The sequence below is a fragment of the Biomphalaria glabrata genome, chromosome 8, assembly GCF_947242115.1.
Source record: "Biomphalaria glabrata chromosome 8, xgBioGlab47.1, whole genome shotgun sequence".
NCBI lineage: Eukaryota > Metazoa > Mollusca > Gastropoda > Planorbidae > Biomphalaria > Biomphalaria glabrata.
The window spans coordinates 25,615,844-25,640,024 of record NC_074718.1 but is presented as its reverse complement, the minus strand read 5'-3'; the positions used below and the strand labels follow the sequence as shown (position 1 = coordinate 25,640,024).

At 33.3% G+C, this 24,181-nt stretch overlaps 2 protein-coding genes across 2 annotated transcripts in view; one reads left to right on the top strand and one right to left on the bottom strand.

The window, feature by feature from the left end:
- The window catches only part of LOC106052237 (uncharacterized), a 131,692-nt gene extending 128,173 nt beyond the window's left edge, over window positions 1-3,519 (top strand). Inside the window, exon 18 of the mRNA XM_056038186.1 lies at window positions 1,962-3,519. Coding sequence (XP_055894161.1) covers window positions 1,962-2,305 — 344 coding nt within the window. The 3' untranslated portion in view covers window positions 2,306-3,519. The remainder of the gene's footprint in view (window positions 1-1,961) is intronic.
- Window positions 3,520-7,257: 3,738 nt separating this feature from the next.
- On the bottom strand, window positions 7,258-23,572 carry LOC106067617 (lipoyl synthase, mitochondrial-like). The gene is made up of 11 exons (XM_056038187.1): window positions 23,430-23,572; window positions 18,726-18,892; window positions 18,250-18,343; window positions 17,302-17,382; window positions 15,455-15,611; window positions 14,384-14,441; window positions 13,604-13,732; window positions 11,032-11,177; window positions 10,012-10,082; window positions 8,676-8,787; window positions 7,258-8,203 (listed from the first exon to the last, which is right to left on the bottom strand). Exons 1-11 carry the CDS (start codon window positions 23,502-23,504, stop codon window positions 8,130-8,132), a joined length of 1,164 nt encoding a protein of 387 aa, XP_055894162.1. The 5' UTR covers window positions 23,505-23,572; the 3' UTR covers window positions 7,258-8,129.
- Window positions 23,573-24,181: the final 609 nt, after the last annotated feature.

The following is a 24,181-nucleotide window of genomic DNA, read 5'->3' as shown; positions in this document are numbered from 1 at the left end:
TTCTTAACTATAATACAAAAAGAAAAAGTATTGGTTTGTCCGAAAGGGGAAATGCGATTGCATGTATCGCCCCTCCCACCTGGTACAACCCTTTTTCATTTAAATTTACTAATGATAAAATTTGAGATTAGACATAAAATACTATTGTGTTCACATATCAATACGTAGCTTATATTATATAGATATTCAACTAATTTTGTTCACAAACTATGTTTCTCAATAAAAATAGGACCGCCCCCCCCCCACTCAGAGGGCTAGAGTGGGGAGGGCAATACATGCAATCGCCCTCCCCCCAACCCCACCGATTCGGCCAAGATACCAGAAGGGGAGCGACATAATATCAAATTTATATATTAATTCAACTAATTTTGTTCACAAACTATGTTTCTCCATAAAAATAGGACCGCCCTCCCCCACTCAGAGGGCTAGAGTGGGGAGGGCAATACATGCAATCGCCCTCCCCCCAACCCCACCGATTCGGCCAAGATACCAGAAGGGGAGCGACATAATATCAAATTTATATATTAATTCAACTAATTTTGTTCACAAACTATGATTTCTCCATAAAAGTAGGACCGCCCCCCCCCTCACTCAAAGGGTTTAGGTGGGAAGGGCAGTAGAGGTATTCGCCCCCCCCCCAATCGGCAAACAGGGAACGACATAATAAAAAGATCAGTTAAAATATCAATAACGAGTTTTAATGATATAGATATTCAATTGATTCTGTTAGCAAGCTGTGATTTCTTACAATAAATTGGACCGCCCCCCCCCCACTCGAAAGTGTAGGGGGGAGGGCGGGATTGATACTATCGCCCTCTCCCGACCCCACCAAATTGGCCAACATATTAGAGGGGGGGGGGCGAAATAATCTAAAAATAGGTTGAAATATAAATAATTAGTATATATTATTAGCATAAGTAATACATTCGTATACAAATTGTGTGAATTCTATACTAAAATTCGTCCGCCCCCCCCCTTCGGAGGGGGGTCGGCCGAGTGGGGGGAGGGCGATCGCCCCTACCGCCCCTCCCTCTGGATCCGCCAGTGGTTACAATTACCTAATCAATAAAATACACTCAGCAACATAAATAGTAGGCCTACAAGATATGGATACATTTTGAGGTGATATAAGTAGGCCTATAAGTAAACCTAAATAAAGAGGTAATAAAATAAAACAGCTATATTTAAAAACAAAACGGTAAAATAAATAAACTAGGCTAAATAACGTCAACCTCGCCGTAGATCACTATCGCAAATCAGGAAATTAAAAATAAGTTTGTAAAGCAAGCAAAGAATTGTGAATTTTACAGTGCTAGATGGTGCACACAAAAATAGTCGTATACGTTTTAAAATACATACTTGCTATCAGGGCCAGCCTTAGGCCGATTTGACAAGTTGCTCATAATTGGACCCTGCGCATGGCAGGGGCGCCGCAATTTACATATCACTATTAGTCATGGCTCTTAATGACGTTTTTTAAAGATGTGGGACTTATTTAGTATCTCGTACGATTGACGTAACTTAAATTAAACCACACGCGTCTATTGCTTTCTATGTATGTTTTATAATAAGTGTTGATATTATGATCTCATTAATAGTAATAGTTGTTATTGTAAAAAAAAAATTGAAGAGAGGCCTCGCAAGCATCCATTAAAATAGGCCCGCAATATGTAGGACCGGTACAACCCTTGCTTGCTATAGCCTGTAAACCAGAAATAGCAAAATAGTTAGAGTCTAGTAGGCCTATATATAACTATTATTCAAAATAGATAAACATCTTCTTTTTTTTTTTTGGGGGGGGGGGGGTATGCCTTTTTTTTTATTTATTTCGGCCTGAAATCGTTTTGTATATTAGCTCTATTCAAACATTTCTTACTGCTCGTTTTATCTGTAATGTTCACTCAATGTTTTTTTCTGTTGGTTTGCTTCGTAATGTTAGCTTAATCAATATTTTTTTCCAGCTGCCAAAACTAAGCCCTGTAAGCCTGTAGATGAATACCGTCACAATAGTCGCCCAGACAGCAACAGTTCAAATCTTTCCTACTATGTCCCCAGCAAACCGGGGGATGAGCCTGCAGACGACACCCAAGTGGCTCTGCACACCAGTTCCACAAAGACTGTCCTCACGGCCCAGCCCCCGTCAGCCACAGTCTACCACAGCACTGACATCCCCTACTGGGGTCTCGAGGACGGCGCCTCAGATCGCCGCATTAGTGATACACTTTTTGCGTTCTTTATGTGTATATTTGTGCCGGCTTATTGGCTTTGTGTTTCGCAAACCACTGGCGTCTGGTGTATGAGGTGATCGCCTGCCTCCATTGTGTAAATACCTAGCATCATTCCAGAATTTAGATATCATTCAGGTCAAAGCAAGTAGTGATGGAAAATCGTCTGCGAGACACATTGGAGAGCACTCCTTGGAAGTGCCAGAGAAAATTTGGTGGAAATGTTAAAAGATGAAAATGAAGTTAAAACATTTAATCACAACATTTCATCACTGTGATGACATTACAACATTCAAATATCAACGCTGTTGTGTGTATATTTTTTAAAAAGAGACAGAGACAAAATACATTTATGAAGGTTTGTCTATATTTCTACATTGGCTTTGAATAGTAGATAAGTGAGGCTCTTGCTGATCACTTCCATATACTATTGGCCTGCATAGGCCTAGTACTTCATTTGTGTCAACATTATAGGTCTGTCTACAAAAAAAAAAGACCCTTATGAACATGTAATGCTCAAAACCTTGGCAGTATGAAATGTCTATACAGGCTTTGTGATTTTAAACAAAAACAAAACAATCCAAAAACAATTCAGTAATTAAAAACACATGACACACACACATCGCTCACCGTAAGACATATTACACACATGACACACTGTAGTAAATAGTCTTATTAATAAACACTGCCAATGACCTGATTTGGTTGCTAGGCTGGCCTACTGACTTATGTAATGTCTATTAACACATTCAAGCCAAGGAGATTAATGTTAATTTTAATAAAGAAAAACAAATTCAAAGCTTTATAGTCCTATACAGATTTATGCTTTTATCAATGATTTAAAGTAGGTTATAGATAGTGAATGTGGCTCGAGCAATAACATTTTTCATATAAATCAAAGCCTCAGCCACAGTGTAATGGCAAAATGCGTTTTATCAAAACGAGAGGCTTTAATAGTGGAAAGAGGAAACAGTCTTAACAACACAGCTTACAAACTAGATCTACATGTATTTGATGTATTTGTTTTTCGATGCATGTATTTATATTAGAAAAAGTGCACATTGTATATGTGAGAACATGTAATGGTAAAAGCAAATGCTGGGACAAAAAAAGAGGTGTAATGAATTGTTCTTTGAAAGTGGTTTGTCACAAACAGTTTTTATGTTAGTGTCCAAGAGCAATAAGATGTCTCATTGTTACGTGTATAATTAATAACTGTTCATGTTTGTTTTTTTTAAATATCTATTTTGATATTTTATTGCCAGATGATTTCATTAAATGTCATGCTGTTATATTCAACTGTTTTCATTACAACACTTCATTTCCTTTGCTTCATTACATCTTGTTTTCTATGGATAAAATTATTGTTTTAAACTATGTGAGCTAATGCTCTGTTTCAAATATTTCCCTAGTAGCTTCTAGTATTCACAAGCAATAAGGAACATTGAGTAGAGTTATTTGTCCTCTCTTGATTTATTCTACAAAGTACCATATACATCTCCTTTCTCATACTTTAGCAGGGCCGAATTACAGGGAGGCCAGACTGGTCTACTGCTCCAGGGACTCCACCAAAAGCTTACAATGAAATATAACGATTTTCCATAAAAAAGCTTGCTAAGTTCAATTTTTTAATGTGGTAATTTAGTTTTTACAAAGCTTATATTAACTCTGTCTGGTAGAAAGTTTGTACACGTTATTTCTCCCACACCCAATCTGAGATTTTACACAATAATTTCTTTTACCTGGCAACACAAAAATCAATTTAAAAAAAATAAAAATTAGTTAATTTACTATTGATAATTAATTATTTTATTTGGTATCTTGAACAAAGAAAAAGAAATTGTACTTGACTGAAGTGATGGCATAAGGCTATAAGATGAATTTGTTCCCTCTATGGATTGCCGCTCTAAAGTAAATATGAAACAAACAATACATAACTATATAATCTTCATCTACAGTCATAAGAAGCTCACTAACAGAGTGATATATATGTTGGTCTGAGGAGGAATGAGCGATGAATTTAAAAAATTCAGGTCGTTCCCTTTTTTTTTTTTTTTTTTGTAAATTTTTCAAAACACACAGGTATAAGCCTTTTTTTTTTTATGTTTGTCAGTTTTCTTTGTTAATAAATTGTATTCATCTTTAACAAAATTAGCCTGTTACATTTGTTGTTGATTAGTTTTTTTGGCAAAAATTTAAAAATTGTTTCTTTTCTTCTGAAATTAATTAGGGGCCTGTGCTCCTTCATAGCCCCAGGTCCTCCAGATTAGGTCCTGCTTAATTAGTCTCGAATGTGTATCCCATAAAAGAGATATATTAGAAGCCACTTGCTACCACATGTTCTCTATTCCTGTCTTAACACATGCTGGCATCTGAGCTCGTCTCTAGGCTCAAATGAAGATTAGATGATTGTGACTTTGGTGTAAGCATTTCTGTCAGTTTCTATCAACACTGAATGTCATTTTCTTGTTACACTTTTTACCTCAGAAAGTGGAAAGATCCATGAAGCTTTGTTGTTCTTACCATGCCCAATAGTAATTCTTTCATAGCTGTGCTCACATCACAGAACAAAAAAATGTAAAGGGTGTGATACAAAGTAAACCTTAGTCTGTTTTAGATTCCATCCTTTTCATCTTATTATCTTTACTTTGTACTTTTTTCTCACAAAGTAATGAAGCAACAAATATAATTTAACCCATTGTGACCCAGTTTGATGTTAGCTAACCATAATGATACTGTCATGATTGTGAGAAACAGTAGAAAAAATGGAATGAGGAAGGGGGAGGGATGTAAAAGATAATTCATTTTTTTATAAGAATCAATAGTGTGTTGAATAAGTTCTAGCTTAGTTTAGTCTGAATTATAATACTAAGATTGTGTTCAATATTTTGTTGTATGAATGTCTAAAATGGTACTCAGGCCCAACTTAGACTCAACATGCCATGCTGCTTGGAAGAAGAAAGAGTGGCTCTTGTTCTTTAATCCTGTCTTCACCTTGAAACCTGCTTTGACATGTCAGGTAATTAAACTTGTTCAACATATAAGGAAACCATAGTTTTTTATCCTTATTCTTTTGAAATGGATGTTTTTATCCTCTCAAGCCTTCAATCAATCAGAGTTTCATGATGGTGAATAAAATAAAATGTTAACAAGGTTACAAAGACAGTATTTGTGGAAACACAACTCAAAATCGTCCCCCAAAGTGGTCCACCCAGGCAGGTCAAAAGGCAGGTTTCAATATTTTCAGAAAGACAAATAACAGGAGTATGGAGAAAGAAGGTTGGCAGATCTTGTGTGGTGCCCCAGCAGACCAAAGGATAGGTGAAAGTGAATGTGAAGTTTGATGTGAACCTGGCCTAACTGATGTCTTATAATGAATATCTAATTGATCTAATGTTTTGTAAAGGGTCAATCTCTTATTCAAATCCTCAAGAAAAAAACATTTCCGTAAAAAAATAATAATTTTAAAATGCTTTCCTTTAGTTACATGTGCTATGTACATAGTGCACTCTGCAGTTCAAGCATAATATGAAAAACTTATTAATTGTTGTTTTAAATTATGTCCAACTTATATGCACACTAAAAAGATTTTTTCTCTTCAAAAAAAAATGCAAACATTTTTTGTGTAAATGTAGTATGACAGAACTTACTTAACTTAGATGTAAAAAAAAAAAAAAAATTTTGTGAGAAAAAATGTTGCATAAATATGTTAAAAATATGGTAAAAAGTCATTTCCCCATACTAAAGAGCCTCTTATGTTTGTTACTATTTATAGTGAATAGTTGTAAAAGAGGTGTATTTTTATGAAAAAAACTGCTTGCATAAGTGATTTAAAAATTAGATTTTTCGCTTTCAGAAAAGAAAAAAGTAGAAAGTAGGCGTTGCATCAGAACTTTGAATGGTCTAAAATATTATGATGTCGGACTTTCACTATCTTTTCTAGTTTACAAGATCTAAATGGGACAGACAGACGGACTAAACTAATAGCGTTTCCCCTTTCGGGGGACGCTAAAAACTCTTTTTACCTACTTTTATTACTTAGAATTTTATAAACATCCGAATTAAAAAGGTAGATCCTTTAGATTTCATTGTGTTAACATCTCTATTTGTGCAAGAAAATCAGTTGGCTTTCACTGCATTACAAGGACCAGCTTAGCTTAAAGCTGATGCCTGACTTACCTTACAAGCTGATACTCAGATTTGCTTGCCATATTAATTTTGTATTCATATTTTTTAAACCAATTTTTAGTTGTCAGATAAATATATTTTTAGGTCTCTGCTGACAAGATAAAAAGTGCATATGCAATACCAAATACATGCTCTATCTGTTTGTGATTTATCTAATTCAAGAATGATTAACTTATTTAAAAAAAGGCAATGGAGAATGCAAATCTTGTAGTAAACTTTTTTTGGTTCTGCCTTGCAAATCATCAATGTGATAACATGTCTCATTAGCTATTATATGAACTGCATTTAATTAGTTTTATGTTATGTTCACTCAATAAAACAATGATTGGATATATTCTTTTTAGTTTGAGCTTTCATTTTGAACTTCCATAAAGATCAGACTGAAAGTCACCTTCGCATTGAAAATATAAAAAAATATTCACAAGATTTTAGCATTACAAAAATAACATTTAAATAAAGGTACAAAATAAAATGAATTAAAAAATATATTAGTGTACACATGTAACAAAAAGAGTTAGTATGTTACTGTGTATTGTACTAGACTTTTTTTATTTTTCTAAAATATAGTGAAATTGTCTTTTGTAACTTGTATATGATTTGAATATCTTTTAATACCGGTAGTTGATATATCCATGTGATCCTGTTCAATGGATTAAAAATTATGTTTTTTTTTTTTTTTAATATTATTGTACTTGAAACTATAAACAAGTCAGAATTTAGTAACACATTTTTACACAAAATGGAGTCAATTATCTCAATCTTATAAAAGAAATAAGTTAAAAATGTATATAAATAGAATTTAAAATTTCCACTTAACCCTAAAACCTAATAAAAAGGCAAATAATATATGCATGATCTCTTTATTTTAGCACATACAACACATTCAGGATATTATTCTGGTGTCAGCAATGACTTGTGTTATAGTTTCATATTGAAGTCCAAAATGCTTATTGATATAGAGTCCTTTTAAAAACTTTATACAAATTAAGTTATACATATTAAGGTAAACATTGTTGTTTTTTTTACCTCAGACACAACCATATTTTTTTTAGGCCAAAACAAAATATTAATTTGTTTGATTACTAACCAACAAACAAACCATTAATCACCAAATCAATCATATTTTTGCAAAAAAAGTTTTTGCATGTTTGATATCACAAAGCCATCTAAGGTTTGTCAATCACAAAACTAGAATTAAATTTAGCAATCTTGATAAGAATGTCTAAATACATTTCCAAGTAAGAGATAATGACAGTAAAAGAATCAGAAAGCAGAGCTTATATATCAAAGCACTGTCACATGTCACATTCAAATGTCCTTAGAACTTAACAATGCAAAACCTTGACATCTTATAAATTCTTATAGTTTTATGGATGTCAAGTACAGACTTTCAGATATCTGAGATGTATCTGGTTTTAGTTTTAAAGTCCAGACTAAATCAGCCTGTTTGATGTTTCAGTGGCCAGATAACAGTTCCCATCATGGGTATATTGATCATGAAAAAACAACAATAAATCTTCCCTGAATAATAGTTGCTGAATAGTAGGAAAAAAAAGTAAAAACATTTTGAGGCCTTAAAGCAATTTCATTCAAGTGATGGTAACAAACTCAAATACATTTTGTTTAATCAAACCATATCAATATCAATGTGGTCACTTCAAAGTTTAATAAATATCTAAGTAATTCTACAATCATTCTACTAATTCATTCTTTCAATCAAACAGATTTGAGTGGAGAGATAGTGTGAGCAGCTTTTCTTTTGTCTAGTAAATTTTTCAGGAAGAATTCACCTGTAAGAAACAATCAAGATGACACTAGTGTGACAAATAATATGTAGAACATAAACAAATATTTTATATCACAAAGGTTCAGCTGAGAGTTAAAACATTGTCTTGAATAGTTTCTCTTTACTAAACATTTGAAATTCCTTCTTTCAATGTGTTTTTACAGACAAAGATGTTTGCAAAGAGCAGGGTCTTAAAAAGTCTCTATTTTCTTGAGATTGATGTTCTAGAGAACAATCATTTTGTGTGTTTCCAAATGGTTTGCATAGAAAGTTATGTTGAAATATGAATAAATATCTTAAATATCTCTAATGTCATTACTTAATTGTAAAAAATTTCAGAAAATAGATTGATCTGTGTATGGGAATGGACAGAAAGACGGAAGTGAAAAGTGAAGCTAGTAAATTGCTTGGGTTTAAAGCATCATAATGTTGTATGCCAGACTTAAATATAAATAAATAATAGCAATAAAATGTACCTGCTTTGTAAGAAGATCTGACTAGTGGGCCACTGGCAGTGTAAGCAAAACCTAACTTGTCTCCTACTTCTTTGTAATAGTTAAACTTATCTGGATGAATGTATTCTTTCACCTGATGGAAGAAATATTCAGTAGATTAACTTTTGACAAGAAGGAGATTAGACAGTAATGAAAAGTTTAAGTACATAATGGAACAGAAAATACTTAGAAAAATCTATTGTGCTATAAAAGATGAAACTGGGTGGAGGACACGCACTAACAATAAAATATATCAACTGTATGAAGATCCACCTATAGCTACATAAATAAAAAGATCAGACTACATTGGGCAGGTCACCTCAAAAGAATGTCAGAGAACAAAGGAGCTAAAATTGTATACCAGCAAATACCAAAAAGCAGACGACCCAAAGGCAGACCACAAATACGATGAATTGATGATGTGGATGCAGATCTGCAATGGCTTGGGGTTCGGGCATGGAGACGAAAGACTCAGGAGAGATTTGAATGGAGGGATGTGTTGAGGCAGGCCAGAGCCCTCCATTGGCTGTAGCGCCAACAGATGGATTAAGTACATAATTATGGCAAAGCATTATTATAATTATTGCTTAAGTTTTAGGAGCAGAAAGACTACATACATCACAATGGCATAGATTATGTTGTATATATTTTAGACATTCCTTCAGAAGTAAAGATTATTACATCCTGGCCCAAATTTCTTGAAGTGGGGAGAACAGTGGGTAGGGTTTGAACTAAGGACTATCGTAACAACAGCTAAGTGACCATACCAACAACCAGGCAGCCATCCATGGTAGATATCAACAAGGGAAAGTGGAGAAATTTGTGAATGTGCTTGTCAAGCAGAAGGCAGACAAATCTTTTAAAAGTTTCAAAGGGGTTTAAAAAGAGAACAAATTTGTTAAATGTATTGCAGCTGTTATGTTCAGATGCTGGGAAAAACTGTAAGACATTTTTCCATCAATTGGCTGGGTTTGAAATAATAAAAGGGTTGGTCAAGATTGCATTTAAAAAGAAAAAGGAACAAAACTGAAACTAACTGCTCAAATTATTAAATTGTGCTTCCTGCAATTTTCTTTGAATGTTGATTCTAGTTGTTTATTTAAGATTAAACAATTAAACATGTTTATTGATGTTCACAAATTAAGCAAATTCTATTATTTTAACAAGAATTAAATTTAAAAAATTACTGGCAATAGGTTAGATCTAAAGTACACTTAGCACTTACCTGATTGATTTAAAAATAAATTGTTAACTATTAATCTAAGGATAGTAGCATAGTATTGTCTGACAAGAGATACAAACAATTAGGCTGGGTTACCTTTAAATGTCTCTTGGTAGGCTGCATATACTGGCCTAAGGTCAAGCAATCAACATCAATCTTTCTCAGATCTGAAATGTTAATTGTCAACCAATAGAAGCAATAAGCATGATGTATTCCTGGGTTTGCATTTCAACATAAAACAAAAACTGAGTTTGATAGAATTAGTTTGCTAGCTGTGGGGTAATGTGTACTTCTAACAATCAGACTTAAAACCAGGATCAAAGCTAACATATTCAATTTACTTTCACAGAGTGAAGTAAAAAAACAACTTTCCTTATGAATGCCTACAAAATACAAAGAGATATCTTTCTTTAAGAAAAATTTAACGTAAGGTTCTAAGGTACTTCTAGCATTCAGATATGATTATTTCAGCTGAAGCACTAAAAGAAGCACTTAAGGAGAAAAAAAATGTTTTTTTACAAAGCTTATACCAACTCACTCTGTCTGACCTGTCTGTCTATCTGGTAAAAAGTTTGTAGACATCATTTCTCCCAAAGCCATTCTTGGATCAAGTTAAATCTTTGCACTATCATTCATTGGCATAGACAAGACATGAATAAATATTTTAAAAATTGACTAATTAATGAATTAATTACTGGTAATTTATTATTTTGTTTGATACCAAATTGGGAAAATAATCCTTCAGTATTCACAGATAAAGCTTATTATGTAGGGTTTTATCCCCTTAGATAATTGAACATGCTCTATTTCTCACACACCTAATCTTGGATCAAGTTATTTCCCTTAGATCAGCTTTGTTTTAAAAAAAGGATTATTTTATGTTTTACTTGCTACATAATAAGTTAATTTACAGCTTTATGTTTAATTAGCAAAAATGTGTAATTAGCTATTTTCAAAATAAAAGTTAGTATTTACATTAAAATAGTTACAATGATATTTATTTTCAAACATCTTTACAGATTATTATGCATTTAAAAAATAGTTAAAATTTTTCTTTTCCATTGCTGTGTACAATATTAAAAGGATACAAAATCAAATCATTGGCAAAGTACCCACCTTCAAGAGTTTTTATGACTTCAGCATCAGTTTCACCCAGACCCAACATGATAGAGGTCTTGGTCACCATGTTTGGGTGTAACTTCTTAACATGACTCAGAACAGACAAGCTCTGCTGATAGTTGGCACGAGGATCTCTGACAAGCCTGCAAACAGAAGACAAGCAAAACACTGAAAAAAGTTTCTTTTCTGACTTAGTGTCTAATAAAATAGAAGAACCAATGGTAGAACAGAAGCCTGGCAAGATTTACCTTTAGAACTTTAGAATAATTTGAAACAAAATATAAGCTAGAAATATTTAATTTGATAGCCTTTAATTAACATCTCTACTCAAGGTTGTATCCCGATATATAAATAAACACTGGTTTAAAATTTGGAGAAATCAGAATTACCCTAAGAGTTAAACAAGCAAAATATTTAAAAAATCTTTTTTTTTTCTTTTTTTTTTTTTTTAAACAAAGGGAAAGAACTCCAATAATGTACAAGCTATTTTCCTTATTCACTATCAAACAAAATAATTCATTACCAATAATTAAATGACTAATGGAGTATTTTTGTTTTTGTTAGATACAATAAATATTGTTTGAAGTATCAACTTGATCAGAGATAGCGTGATGGAGAAATAGCGTTAACAATAATTTAAGGGGACTAAACCAAACAAATTTAGCCATATCTGTCAATACTGAAGTATTAGTTTCCCTTGTTGCAATTAAACAAAATAATGAAATACCAGTAATTAATTGTCTAATTGTTTTTTTTGTTTTTTTTTATTGATTCATGTCTTGTTTAGGTCAATGAATAATTGTGTGAAGTTTCAACTTAATGGATGTGGGAGAAATAATTTGTATACACTTTTTACCAGACAGAGTGAGTTGATAAAAGCTTTGTACAAATTTAATGCAAATGCAACCTACATAATTTGTTTAGGCAGATCATATTTATAATATTTAATCTTTTTTTTTTTTTTTTCATAACTCCCCTTTCAGATTGTTCCAGCCATTTGTAAAATGATGAACCAAACATTTTGCAGTTTTATTTATTACAAAAAGATAATCATATAAGTTGCACAATCACAGAATTAAATTGACTTCACTGAATAGTACAACATTAAATTCTTAAGGTGAGAATTGGTGGGATGTGTGGCCAAGGGGCTTAACTCGCTTGCCTTGGGAACGGCTACCTATCAAGGGGGCTGAAATTCGAAACCCCACTTAACCAGAATGGAAAACTTTCTCCCATATAGCCCCTCCCCTCACTGTTTCACAAAAGAGATTGGACCTTTGCGCACTGAGCATGCTCTAAGAATGAAAGTTGCACTATATAAGATCTTTAAAAAAAAAAATACAATGACAACTGTGGTTGTGCTGATACTGGTAGAGATTCAAACAGATCCCACACATCTTTCTTGATTTCTTGATGACTGCAGGGTGTTGCCAGCATAAATCTTGCCTTTTTATATCCATAGTGAAGTAAATATTTAAACAAAGTGAAAATCTGGACCTTCAATAAGAAACACAGATTTTTTTTTATGACTAAGATCAAGATTTATATATGTTACAAGACACTGAAGCTATATATAGCTAGAGTACTTTTATGTGATAATGCTGTGAATATGTTTAAAGATCAATATCAGCTGTTGATTAAATGTATCTTGTAGATCAATACATCTGCCCCATGTCAACAACTTAAATTCTTGGTTTTTATCTAAGCTTGTATAACAGCCACAATAACGCGTTCAATAGAGGTACTTACTTGAGGTAACAATATGATTACACATTTCAATTTTCACACTACTAACCAAGCCATATACAAAAGATTCAGTTCTACTGCAATATGAAAGCTGAGAGAAATGATCTATAAGATGATCATCTTTGAAAAATATAACTTGTAGAGAATTTTTTTTTACAGAAAGGAACTAGTATTGAGTGAGTCCATCTTGTCTATTCTTCTAGAACTCAATCAATTACAGCAATTTTTTATTAATTATTGTAAGATCCACTACTGAGTCTGAAATTAACTAAAATGTTAATACTTCATTTTTTCTACTGTTCATTAATATGACAAATGCCAAATGAATGTGTCAAAGAGACTTTTGAGGAATCATGGAAATTGCTTAAACTTCATAGCAGCCACTTGCTACAGATCTACAGACTATGATGAATCAAACAAAAAGAACAACAACTAAAGACTATATTATATTATTTTCCTGCACAACCAAGGGGCGTGGTGGCTGAGTGGTTAAGCGCTCGGCTTCCGAACCTGGTGTCCTGGGTTCAAATCTCGGTGAAGACTGGGATTTTAAATTTCAGGATTTTTAGGGCGCCCCTGAGTCCACCCAACTTTAATGGGTACCCGACTTTAGTTGAGGAAAGTAAAGGCAGTTGGTCGTTGTGCTGGCCACATAACACCCTGCTTGTTAACCGTTGGCCATACAAACAGATGACTATAATATCATCTGCCCCATAGATCGCAAGGTCTGAAAGGGAAACTTACTCTTACACAAAATTTCAAGGCTGGACTGACCACTTTAAGCTCTCTCCAAGTCAGACTAAGATACACAGGCTTAACTTACCACTGTAGACTCTCAACTGTCTCCACATTGTGTGCATAGACGTCTAGACCAGAATCTGCCACCACAGACACAGCTGTTAGGTCTCCCCTAAAGTCTGGTGTCAGACATTCAACTAACATGTGAGGGCATCTGTAATAAATTTGAAATGAACTATGTCAGATGACAGTGTCATGATAGTATAACATAATAGCCAATCTTTTTAATGTCCACAAATAATAATAACAAGATAAAAAAAAATGTTGAAGACATCAATTCAAAGTTACCTTTGACATGTTCTAGTATTATATTATAATCATAGGCATCTATGGTCATATTACAAGGTCTTCACGGCTTCAGGAAACAGTACTAGAAAAAAGAAGAGGGAGACAGAGAAAGCACTAAAAGAATGGATGGGTCTGCCATTGAAAAAGATTCTATCCAAAGCAAAGTATTTATGGCTATACCAATACTGACATTGATACTATTATTCAAAGTTATCTATTATCAATATCAATTCTTTCTGGATGGTTACTATAAGTCTGTTGGATCTTGTTCTGCATTCAAACCATTTAAATATGCTGAGTACCATCAAGTAATGGATTAAATATTTCTTACTCATTGGCAGACCTTTTCCTTGAATAAGACTTGAGGAGGAAATTACTCATTTATAATTTTTGTACAATTCTCTTCCATACAAGCCTGAATTTTCACCCAAGAGACGTATAGTTCTCTTGCCAGAGGCTCTTTAGTTCATTTCAGTTTTATAACTGTAATCTAAAGCTTTAGAAATTACAAACAAACCTGGATTTAATTTCTTTCACTGTCTGGGCAAAATGTGATGCTCCACCATCTGGCAGATCTAAAGAAGAAAGAAATGAAATTATTGAAAGTCAAGAATATATGAAATTAGCAAAGGTTATGAAAGACACACAAATACATAAACCAGATACCATTGTCATTATACAGTCCTTAAAAGGATAAGTATATAAAGAAAGAGACAAAAACTAGATAATCAAAAATACTGAAGGCAGCACGAGCAAATGCTTCTGTCAAATCTTCTTCAAAAGAGTTACAAAAACTGTTTTGGACAATGCATTTTTTTTTACCTTCATGTGTTTTGGACCACTGTTGAAACAGGTTTTTTAACTGCTACAAAATTGTAAGACATTATTCAAGAATAGAGATGTGGGTATGTGGATGAGTTTTGGTGGAAGATGGACTCAGGACATGTCCAGAATTCACATAGCTCTAAAGGACATGTGAAATGTTGTGCAATTTGATGTTGACATATCAACAACATCCTTGTAAGCAGCTCACATCAAAGCAATAAACTCCACAACCTGTCAAGGCACTTATAGATCTAAAAAGAACACTAAAATTCCAAAAGTATTTTTCTACTTATTTGACTTTAAAATAAAAAAAAAAATAACTTGAAATGACTTATTGAAAACTAGGTAAGCAAACAATGGTAAAGGAGGATCCAAAATGCTAAGAAAGAAATTCCTCTGAGCACCAAAATGGATGCCAGCTTGGCTGTGTGGTAGGCACTCTGGAGTATCATCTTAAAGGTACTGCCTGTTGCTAACCCACGCCATCCTGAGGGAGGTTTGAGCTAGGATGTAATAGTCTTCACTTCTGAAGGAACATCTGAAACTTGTATATTATTTAAATGAAAAAGCAACTACATTTTTAAAAAAATACAATCTTTAGATTGGCACCACATTTTATTTTTATAACATATGTTTGTCTGATTCTCATTAACCTCTTATTATTGAAGATTTAAATAGATCTATAGCAATGCAATTTTTGGGGGGGATCATTACAAAAGAAATGTTAAAACCTGACATTTCAGTGCTTCAGAAAGTTGCCTACCATCTCTGTCCACTGAGGTGAGAACAACATAATCCAGATTCCAATCTGCTATAGCTGTTGCTGTGTTGATTGGTTCCATTGGATCAGGAGGTGGAGGGTTGCGAGCTGTCTTCACCGAACAAAATCTGCAACCTCTAGTGCACTGGTCTCCAAGTACCTGCCACATAAATAATCAACTGTCAGTAACATAAAAAACAATTAGATTGTTAAAAAAAAAAAATCTATGTTAGCAACAGGCCAATTTTTGAATTTTTATTTTTTGAATACAGAAGTAACAATCTAAATTTTAATGGATTTTACAAAACAAAATGTCAAAAGGAGAATACACTATTACAAAAATAATAATGTGGACATAAACTATTTGGGTGTACTCACACAAGACATCTCACAGAGGAATCTCAAATAGGCCATTAATATTTCATGAGACCATTGTTGTCATTAACACTTTTGTTAGAGAAAAATTAAAATATATGCTGATGTCTTTTGTAATTTTGTTGTAAGTAGGGATAATTTATATAATACAAGCATTACACACAGGCTGCCCCACTGTTTATTTTGTTTCAAATCTTTATATTGTTAATTATGCCTGAACATGCATCATGATCCAAGTAGCTATAACACCTATTTTAAAAATGCTGAGGACTAAGGTAATATCACATTTTAGATCGATTTGTTTTAGTTTCAAATATAATAGACTTAGTGACAGATTTACAGCATAAAATTAATAGCAATTTTACCCAGAGGGACTGCAAAAAAAAAAAAAAAATTCAATATAATAATAAAGAGTTTTGATTTTCTTTTTCATTAATTATGTTTTTTATATAATGATTTGTTACACTTTGCTACTTTTCCATAAGGACTTGGCGAGTAAAAGTAAAGTTTCATTTTGTTTTGTGTATTTTGGGTTAGGTTTTATATAACAATAACATCATAATAAAAAAACAAAAAACTAGGATTAATAAAGGAATAAAACAGTTCATATGTTAGCGTCTTTGGAGACAATCAAGAAGTTTGGGTTAGTTATTTGGTTAGCAACAGCGATGACATAGATGGATTCATTATTGGATTAAATGTTTGAATCCTCCACACTATTGATTGTCTCATTTCACATTTCATCTGTGTTCAGTTGGTTAGCTGGAATTAGTTTTTACATTTCCCTGAACATTGTCAACACTCTACTCAATACACAGCAAAAATGTTACTAACATATTATAATAATAGCCAGCAACAGAAACAACAAAAGGAAAGAAAGAGTTGCATTTAAATATGTCAAATTAACCCAATAGCTCCTATTTCCGGTTCAAAAAACCCCTTTCAAAGTCCTAAGCAAGGAGGGATAACTCCGTATTTAAAAAATTCTGAAAAATATGTATTTTGCAAAAAATAATCAAATTGAAGATCTAATACAAATAAACAAACAGATAACTTTAAAAAATAGAACTATATGTCTAGTTTTTAAAAATATATACGTTTAATACCACTAGAATATAAAAAACTTCAAAAATACTCATTTTCCCACGTGGGGGCTTATACACTGGGGCTATGGGCCTGTTCGTTTGAAAAATTATTTAAAAAATAAAAACCTTCACGATTTTATTAAAAATAGAATCGGCAATCTCCAAAATTATTTGTAATCACGCTTGCAATGAGACTAGAAGAAATCTTGTTTTTAAAAAGTTTAAATCAAGTCTATTGAATAGGGGGTTTTAGAAACGTTCTACAACGGTTTAGGACAAAAACAGGAAAACGTTTCCAACTGCAGAAGGAGCTAATGGGTTAATATAATAGAAAATCTACCACAGTAAAAAAAAAAAGTAAAGTCTTTTTCCCTTTATCCCATTATTTACCATGATAGTCGCTGTAGCAGTTTTATGTTCCCCTCCACCCCAGCACTCTCCGATGTTTGGACACTTGGCTTCTTCACATACCTAAGTAAATAAAACAAGAAAAACAAAACAAAAAAATACTGGATCAGCCATGCAATTAAATTTGTAATAGAACTAGAAAAGTGCTAAGCAAACTATGGCACGCTGGCCAGCTCTGGACCGCAGAAATGTTTAATCCAGCCAGCGACATGCTTTATCGCATTAATTAAAAACATCTTTTTTTTTTCTCACAATTTACTAATTCTTATTTTCAATTCCAGATGAACCATTGGAGTACTTGCAAATTTTACTTTCTATAATTCAAAGTTGTTGTTCCATTAGTTTCAATAGTGACCTAAACTAAATTGTGGTTTACTTTTTAGGACTCTTTAATCATGTGCTTTTTTTAAAAGCCTTTATTACTAAAAAAGAAAAAACAAGGAATGACCTGAATTGGATCTCATGACTCAAGCTTGCCTTCTCAAGCTGACATTCTAACCACTCTGCTAGTGAAGAGCTTATGAATATTGTATATATTGTTTGTTCCAAATCTATAAAAGGGACTAATTCAACTTAAATCAACAGGTTCAGTCAAGTACAATTTCTTCCACTTGTTCAAGATACCAAAAAAAATAATTAATTACCAATAGTTAATAAACTAATTGGTTAATTATTTTTTTTAGATTCTTGTGTTGTTAGGTAAAAGAAATAATTGTGCAAATTTTCAGCTTGATTTGAGATTTGGTGTCGAGGAAATAACATGTACAGACGTTTTACCAGACAATGAGCTTTTAAAAATATTTTGAAAGATTATTTTTGTACATTTCTTCTCCATCTCTTAAAAAATTATTTTTACCATTAGTGTCCAGAAAGTTAAGAACAATGGTGTTGTAGAGAGTTGTGTTTTTAGTCAGCTATTACAATACCTACAGTGTGCAAATTAAGACTCCTTAAAGATTTCTTTAAAGTTGAATAGTTTTTCCCAACAGGAATCTCTGTTTTCAGCCATTCTGGAAGTCTAAGTCTGTAAAACAAAATAGATTCATCATATTCTATTCACTAAGGAACAAGAAGTTTAACTGCAACTATAATGAAAGTTTTAGTGTAAATTGACTTTCTTTTAAACTAACAAAGACTTTTCATTTCTTTTTTAATCATTTCATTTTAAATTCCAAAGTACACATATTATCCCTTTATGGTTCAACAGTATAATAAAAGCAGAATGTCCATTCCAGACATCATTAGCATAATCTTGGTGTATTTATTATTATTTATCATCAACATCAACAACTGTCCAGGCAGTTTTCTCTTTTCATTAAAAATATTTAGTGTAAGAAAATCTAACCTGGAACTTGAAAAATACTGGGGGTTGAACTGTAGTGAAAAACAGAATACAAAGTTATTACCTTTCTCCTTTGATTTTCTTGATTCCATCTTTGCCGTCATACTGTGGCACATCACCAGAGAGAAAGTCTTCAAGTCCAGGCCCATCAGCTAATCTTTCTTTTTTATCTTTAGATATAGAAGAATAATGTCGTTCTTTTAGGCCAACACCTAAAGTTACAGCCTTCCCCTATAGAGATGAAAAATAGAATTAAGATACAACACCTAAAGTTACAGCCTTCCCCTATAGAGATGAAAAATAGAATTAAGATATAACACCTAAAGTTACAGCCTTCCCCTATAGAGATGAAAAATAGAATTAAGATACAACACCTAAAGTTACAGCCTTCCCCTATAGAGATGAAAAATAGAATTAAGATACATAGTCAAATTCAAAAAGGAAATTATGAATAATTTTTGTAGATAAATATTATTAAAATAAATATAGAAAAATCAGTTCAGTTGTCTCAAGTTTTCACATTCACCCATTATTCAGTCTGTTGAGCCATCTGGACACCACATAACGACACATAATCTGCTGGCCATCTTTCTACACTCCTTGAATAGAATAGATCTCTTTCAATGACAGGCCTATCCATTCCATAATGTTGTCTTCCATCGTCATGTTGTTATTGTGGGGCCCAATGGCCATTGTGATCTTGTTTCCAATCTTCTCATTTATAATATATATATATATTAGGGGTGCACCGGATAGTCGCTCCGGCTTCTGCCGAATATCCGGCATTTTTTACAATCCGGTGCTTTTCGGCTCCGGTCAGATATCACTACCAGATAGTAAACCGGATAGTAAAAAATACACCTATTTAATATGCATAAAGTGGACCTCGTTCCATTAATGTCTGTTGTAGAATGTATTAATGTTTATATTAAAACAAAATAATGTGCTTAAAAATAGAGCCATTATGAATATGCACCAAACATCGTTTATTATAAAGACAAGGCGTGTTAATAACTTAATATAAATAGAAATGAAACTTTACATCATAAATGCGCTTTACATACAGAGCAGCAATGGCTGGCACTTTTTTCAATTTGTCTTGACCTTTGAGTGGGTTAGTTAACATGTTAAAATGCTACATTCCTTGACTACGTCATGCTGACCAGACGTCTGTCTAGCTGTGCTGGTATATCTCCAGAGGTAGAGATGAACAACTCCCACCCCTTTTATTTGTTTCGTCCATCACATTGAGGGTTTTTTATAGGCAGGTGACCACAAGTTAAATACGATGGACGTAGGTTTAATGTCAGCGTATTGACACTCTCTAGAGGTCACACCTTTCGAGGGAACTGAGTTTGTTTACTTAATAGTTAATCTTTATTAGGGGGGCTGGACTACACGAGCCACACCTCTAAGGTAACTAGGTATATTTCCAGATGAACAACTCCCTCCCCCTTTTATTTGTTTAGTTCATCACATTGAGTTCATTGATTGACAGGTGACCCCAAGTCAGATACGATGGACGTAAGCACTCTCTAGAGGTCACACGAGGGAACCATGTTTGTTTACTTAGTAGTTAATCTTAATTGGGGGGAGGGGGGGGGATGGACTGGAATTCAAGCCAAACATCTACACGGGTATCCGGACAAAAGGTTGCTTATTTGGAGAAAAATCGTAATCACGTGTTTGGGCTAAAGGCCATACCTTTTCAAGTGTGCCGAGTTACTTGAACATACATCTCAATTGGTAAGCTGGACTAAATATCACACGCACCTAAACGAGTGACCTTTAGCTACACAGAACACAAATTGCGAGATTGTATAGCCCAGTAAGCCAGTAACTAATTATTTTGTAGAAGAGCTAAACACCCCCTACTCTTTATTTTATTTCTTTGGTCCTTGACTCCCAATTTATTGATAGACATTGACCATTTTTAAGCCAGAATAAAAAATCACAACGTGCTAACAAAGGATATTACGTACTTAGCGTAAATGCGTACTTAGCCACTGTGTATCAGGCTAGGACGACTTTTACACACCTAACATCCATAGGCTTATTATGGTTCCCTTTGTAACAGTTACTGAAACCATGAATAAAATAATTAATAAGTATTAATTAAGAAAGATGTTTCTAACATACCTTCTTTGCATTTAATGTTTCTTACATACGTTCTTTGCACAATAAAATAAAACAAAGATGTGTATGTTTGCGTGTGTGTATTTTTTTGCCTTGTATTAAAATCTTTAGAAAGAAAGCTAATTTCATTGTTTAATTCTTTTGACTTAATAAATACCGGAAAACCTTACAGTAAATTTTAAAATCGCATAAAATAAATTGAATAATAGTACAGCAGTTAGATCTAGCAAACAAAGAAACAATATGCAGGAGCGTAAAAAAAAACAACAACCCTTGACCTCTAACTAGTGGACGGGTATAATTTATCTATATGCTTGACTGACCATGCCAATGTGTTATCTTTTTTGACTGACACCCAACTCTATTGCGTGCGTATGCTCAAGGAAAAAAACAATGCCTGATGGTTAACACAAACAACTATACACACTACACTAGGACTACATGTGTAGGCTCACTAGGTATATCTGACCAGGTTGTTGGTCTGAAATTCATGAACACATACATACGACCACTATACAAGGCAGATTGCACTTTACTTATGAGAGATTTACATTAGTAACTAGTTAAATATATACTAACATTATTTACATTGACCTTCCTACACACATCCTTTACAGTTGGTGGCATCTTACATACACACAGACACAATCATGCTATACAGATTTTTAGAAATACTGTTAAGTTTGGATAAATCAATCAGTAACAGAGTTTAAAACAATAAGGTATATAAAAGGAAAAAAAAATAAAACCAACCAATATAGGTATGTTATTTAACAGTTTTGTAAAATGTTCAGCAACACAAGCTATACAAGACACTTAGGTATCCGCTCCAGCCGAATATCAAAATTTTACTATCCGGTCATATCCAGCCCCGGCCGGATATCAAAAAGTACTATCTGGTGCACCCCTAATATATATATATATATGTATACTTCTAAGTCTTAGATAAACAGATCATGGATTTCCATTATTAATATGCTCATTCCTAGAGTAGCCATGGTCTCTCAACCTTGCAGTTGTGATTCTAAGTCTAAGAAACCCAATATTATTCACCAATATACTAATTTAATGTTACTAATGTAGTTTGAATAAGTGAATATTGTACCTAGATATAGTATATATATATCTATATTTATATAGTATAGTCGTAGATCTAGTCTAGATTCTAAATTTTATCTACTATAGACTTACTCTAGACACTAGAGAGTCTACTAGTAGATCTAGAATCTAGAGTTTAAGCTCTTATATTTGGGACACCCCATCAAATTCTCCTTCATTGAACGCATCACTTTTTTTGTTTGTAATTCATTTGTTTGAATGTTTGGAGCAAAAATGGATGTTTTCAGGATAACAAGCTGGATGCCATAAATAAATTCTGCTATCTGGGATCCACAATTCAAGATGACCTGTCTCTAGAAAAGGAGATTAAAAACGCATAGGGAAGGCTGCCTCAACCTTCGCTAGACTCAGGTCAAGAGTTTGGGAAAACCAGAAGCTCACTACAAAATGGAAGTCTAAAAGGCATGGGTTATGAGTATACTACTGCATGGCAGTGAATCATGGACCACCTACGCATAGCAATCTGAGAGAAAACTAAACTCATTCCATTTGCGATGTCTCCGTAGGATTTTGAAAATCACATGGAAAGAAAAAGTGTGCAATACTGAGATCCTTGCGCGTACAGGTATTCCCAGCATCTTTACAGCCCTCAGACAACGCCGCTTGCACTGACTTGGACATGTTCGCCGGATGGAGGACAAGCGCATCCTGAAAGTCATCCTCTAGGGACAACTCTATTCGTCTAACTCTAATAATCATGAATCATTTGAATCATCATGATTATTATCTTATTATCGATTATTTATCATCTGACATAGACTAGTAAATACTAACATACTCAGTCATAGTCATTTTTTTTTGACATATATTTATAGTACATAGATCTAGATCTAGTGGTAAAACTTTACATCGCAGGACCCTAGTTTTTCAGGTCAATTATTTGGCAGCTGTCTATCCGCACGTATGATGATGTACTGACGTGACCTCACCTGCTCGCGCGCAGAGTGCGCCCGGTCACTGCCCTCTCTCTCTCTCTCTTCTTTTAGTACGTTAAATCGTAGATATCTATGTAATATAGATTTAGATTTTTTTGTACAATTTATTCTTGGAATAACTATTAATGTTTAGATGGTATTTTATGTTTTTAATTGGGGAATTTTTATTAATATATTATTAATTAATTACAGACCTACGTATCTATCAAATTCTTCATAAGGGTCCTGCGATGTAAAGTTTTACCGATCTAGTAACATACTGATTTACTGATGAAATTTTTATTTTGAAAGACAGTAACTGAGTAACGACTGAGACTGACTGGCTGAGACTGAGTGACAGTTAATTATATTTATAACATCTAGAATCTAGATCTTACTCAACTTACTGAATTACTGATCTAGATTCTAGACTCGACTCTAGATTACTGATTAGTCTAGATTACAAGTCTAGAATGACTAGAATCAATTTTACGCAAGTGACAAGATCTTAAGAATGAAGGCTTAGGACCACAGACAGGGCTATCAAAATAGAAATCACCTAATGAAGTTAGATCTTTTATAAATTATTCAAGACTTACTAGATCTATTGTTTGTGAAAAATACCACAGTGTCCACTTCTTGGAGAAAATGTTTCTATTTACAGTCGCAGCCATGTTAATTAAGGGAGACAATTACACAACAAAAAAAAAAGCGGCACTGAACTATACAAACTGTAGGATTATTTTATTTTCAGCAAACAAATCTTTAAAAATTGTCTGGACCAGTTGGGAAAGGGTGGAGGGGGTAGAAAGAAGGGGAGGTTCTATAGTGAAGGCTACAGCGATAGCTTTTAAATGTATTCTTAAAAATAGTACGACTTGAATTCGAAATTGACGGCTCGAGCCTCCTCAAGCTAATACACTAACTAGTGACTAACTACTGTGTTAGTGAAGTCCTTAAATGAAAATAGGTTTTATATAGCTATCTATTAATGTTATTTTCAAACTAAAAAAAAAAACAACATATAGGCCTAGAATCAATTTTACGCAAGTGACAAGATCTTAAGAATGAAGGCTTAGGACCACAGACAGGGCTATCAAAATAGAAATCACCTAATGAAGTTAGATCAAGAGTTATATTTTGATTTAGATACAACTTTAGTGACCCATTTTGATTTTGTTATGTTATAACAGATTGTGTATACATGTATAGGCTTATGTACCGGTGTATCGATCATAATACATATTATACTGTCTTCGTAAACTTCTCACTTTAAGTTTACTAATTCTAGGATTCACCTCTTATGCACATACAAATAAATCCCTTTAACAACATGATGTAATATGATGTA

Excerpts from the sequence above, each read along its gene's own strand:
- LOC106067617 (XM_056038187.1), bottom strand. The coding sequence starts at position 23,504 with ATGGCTGCGACTGTAAATAGAAACATTTTCTCCAAGAAGTGGACACTG. Across the intron at positions 18,893-23,429 it reads TTTCACAAACAATAGATCTA|GGGAAGGCTGTAACTTTAGG; the intron begins GTAAGTCTTGAA and ends TCATCTCTATAG. Across the intron at positions 14,442-15,454 it reads CACCTCAGTGGACAGAGATG|ATCTGCCAGATGGTGGAGCA; the intron begins GTAGGCAACTTT and ends TTTCTTCTTTAG.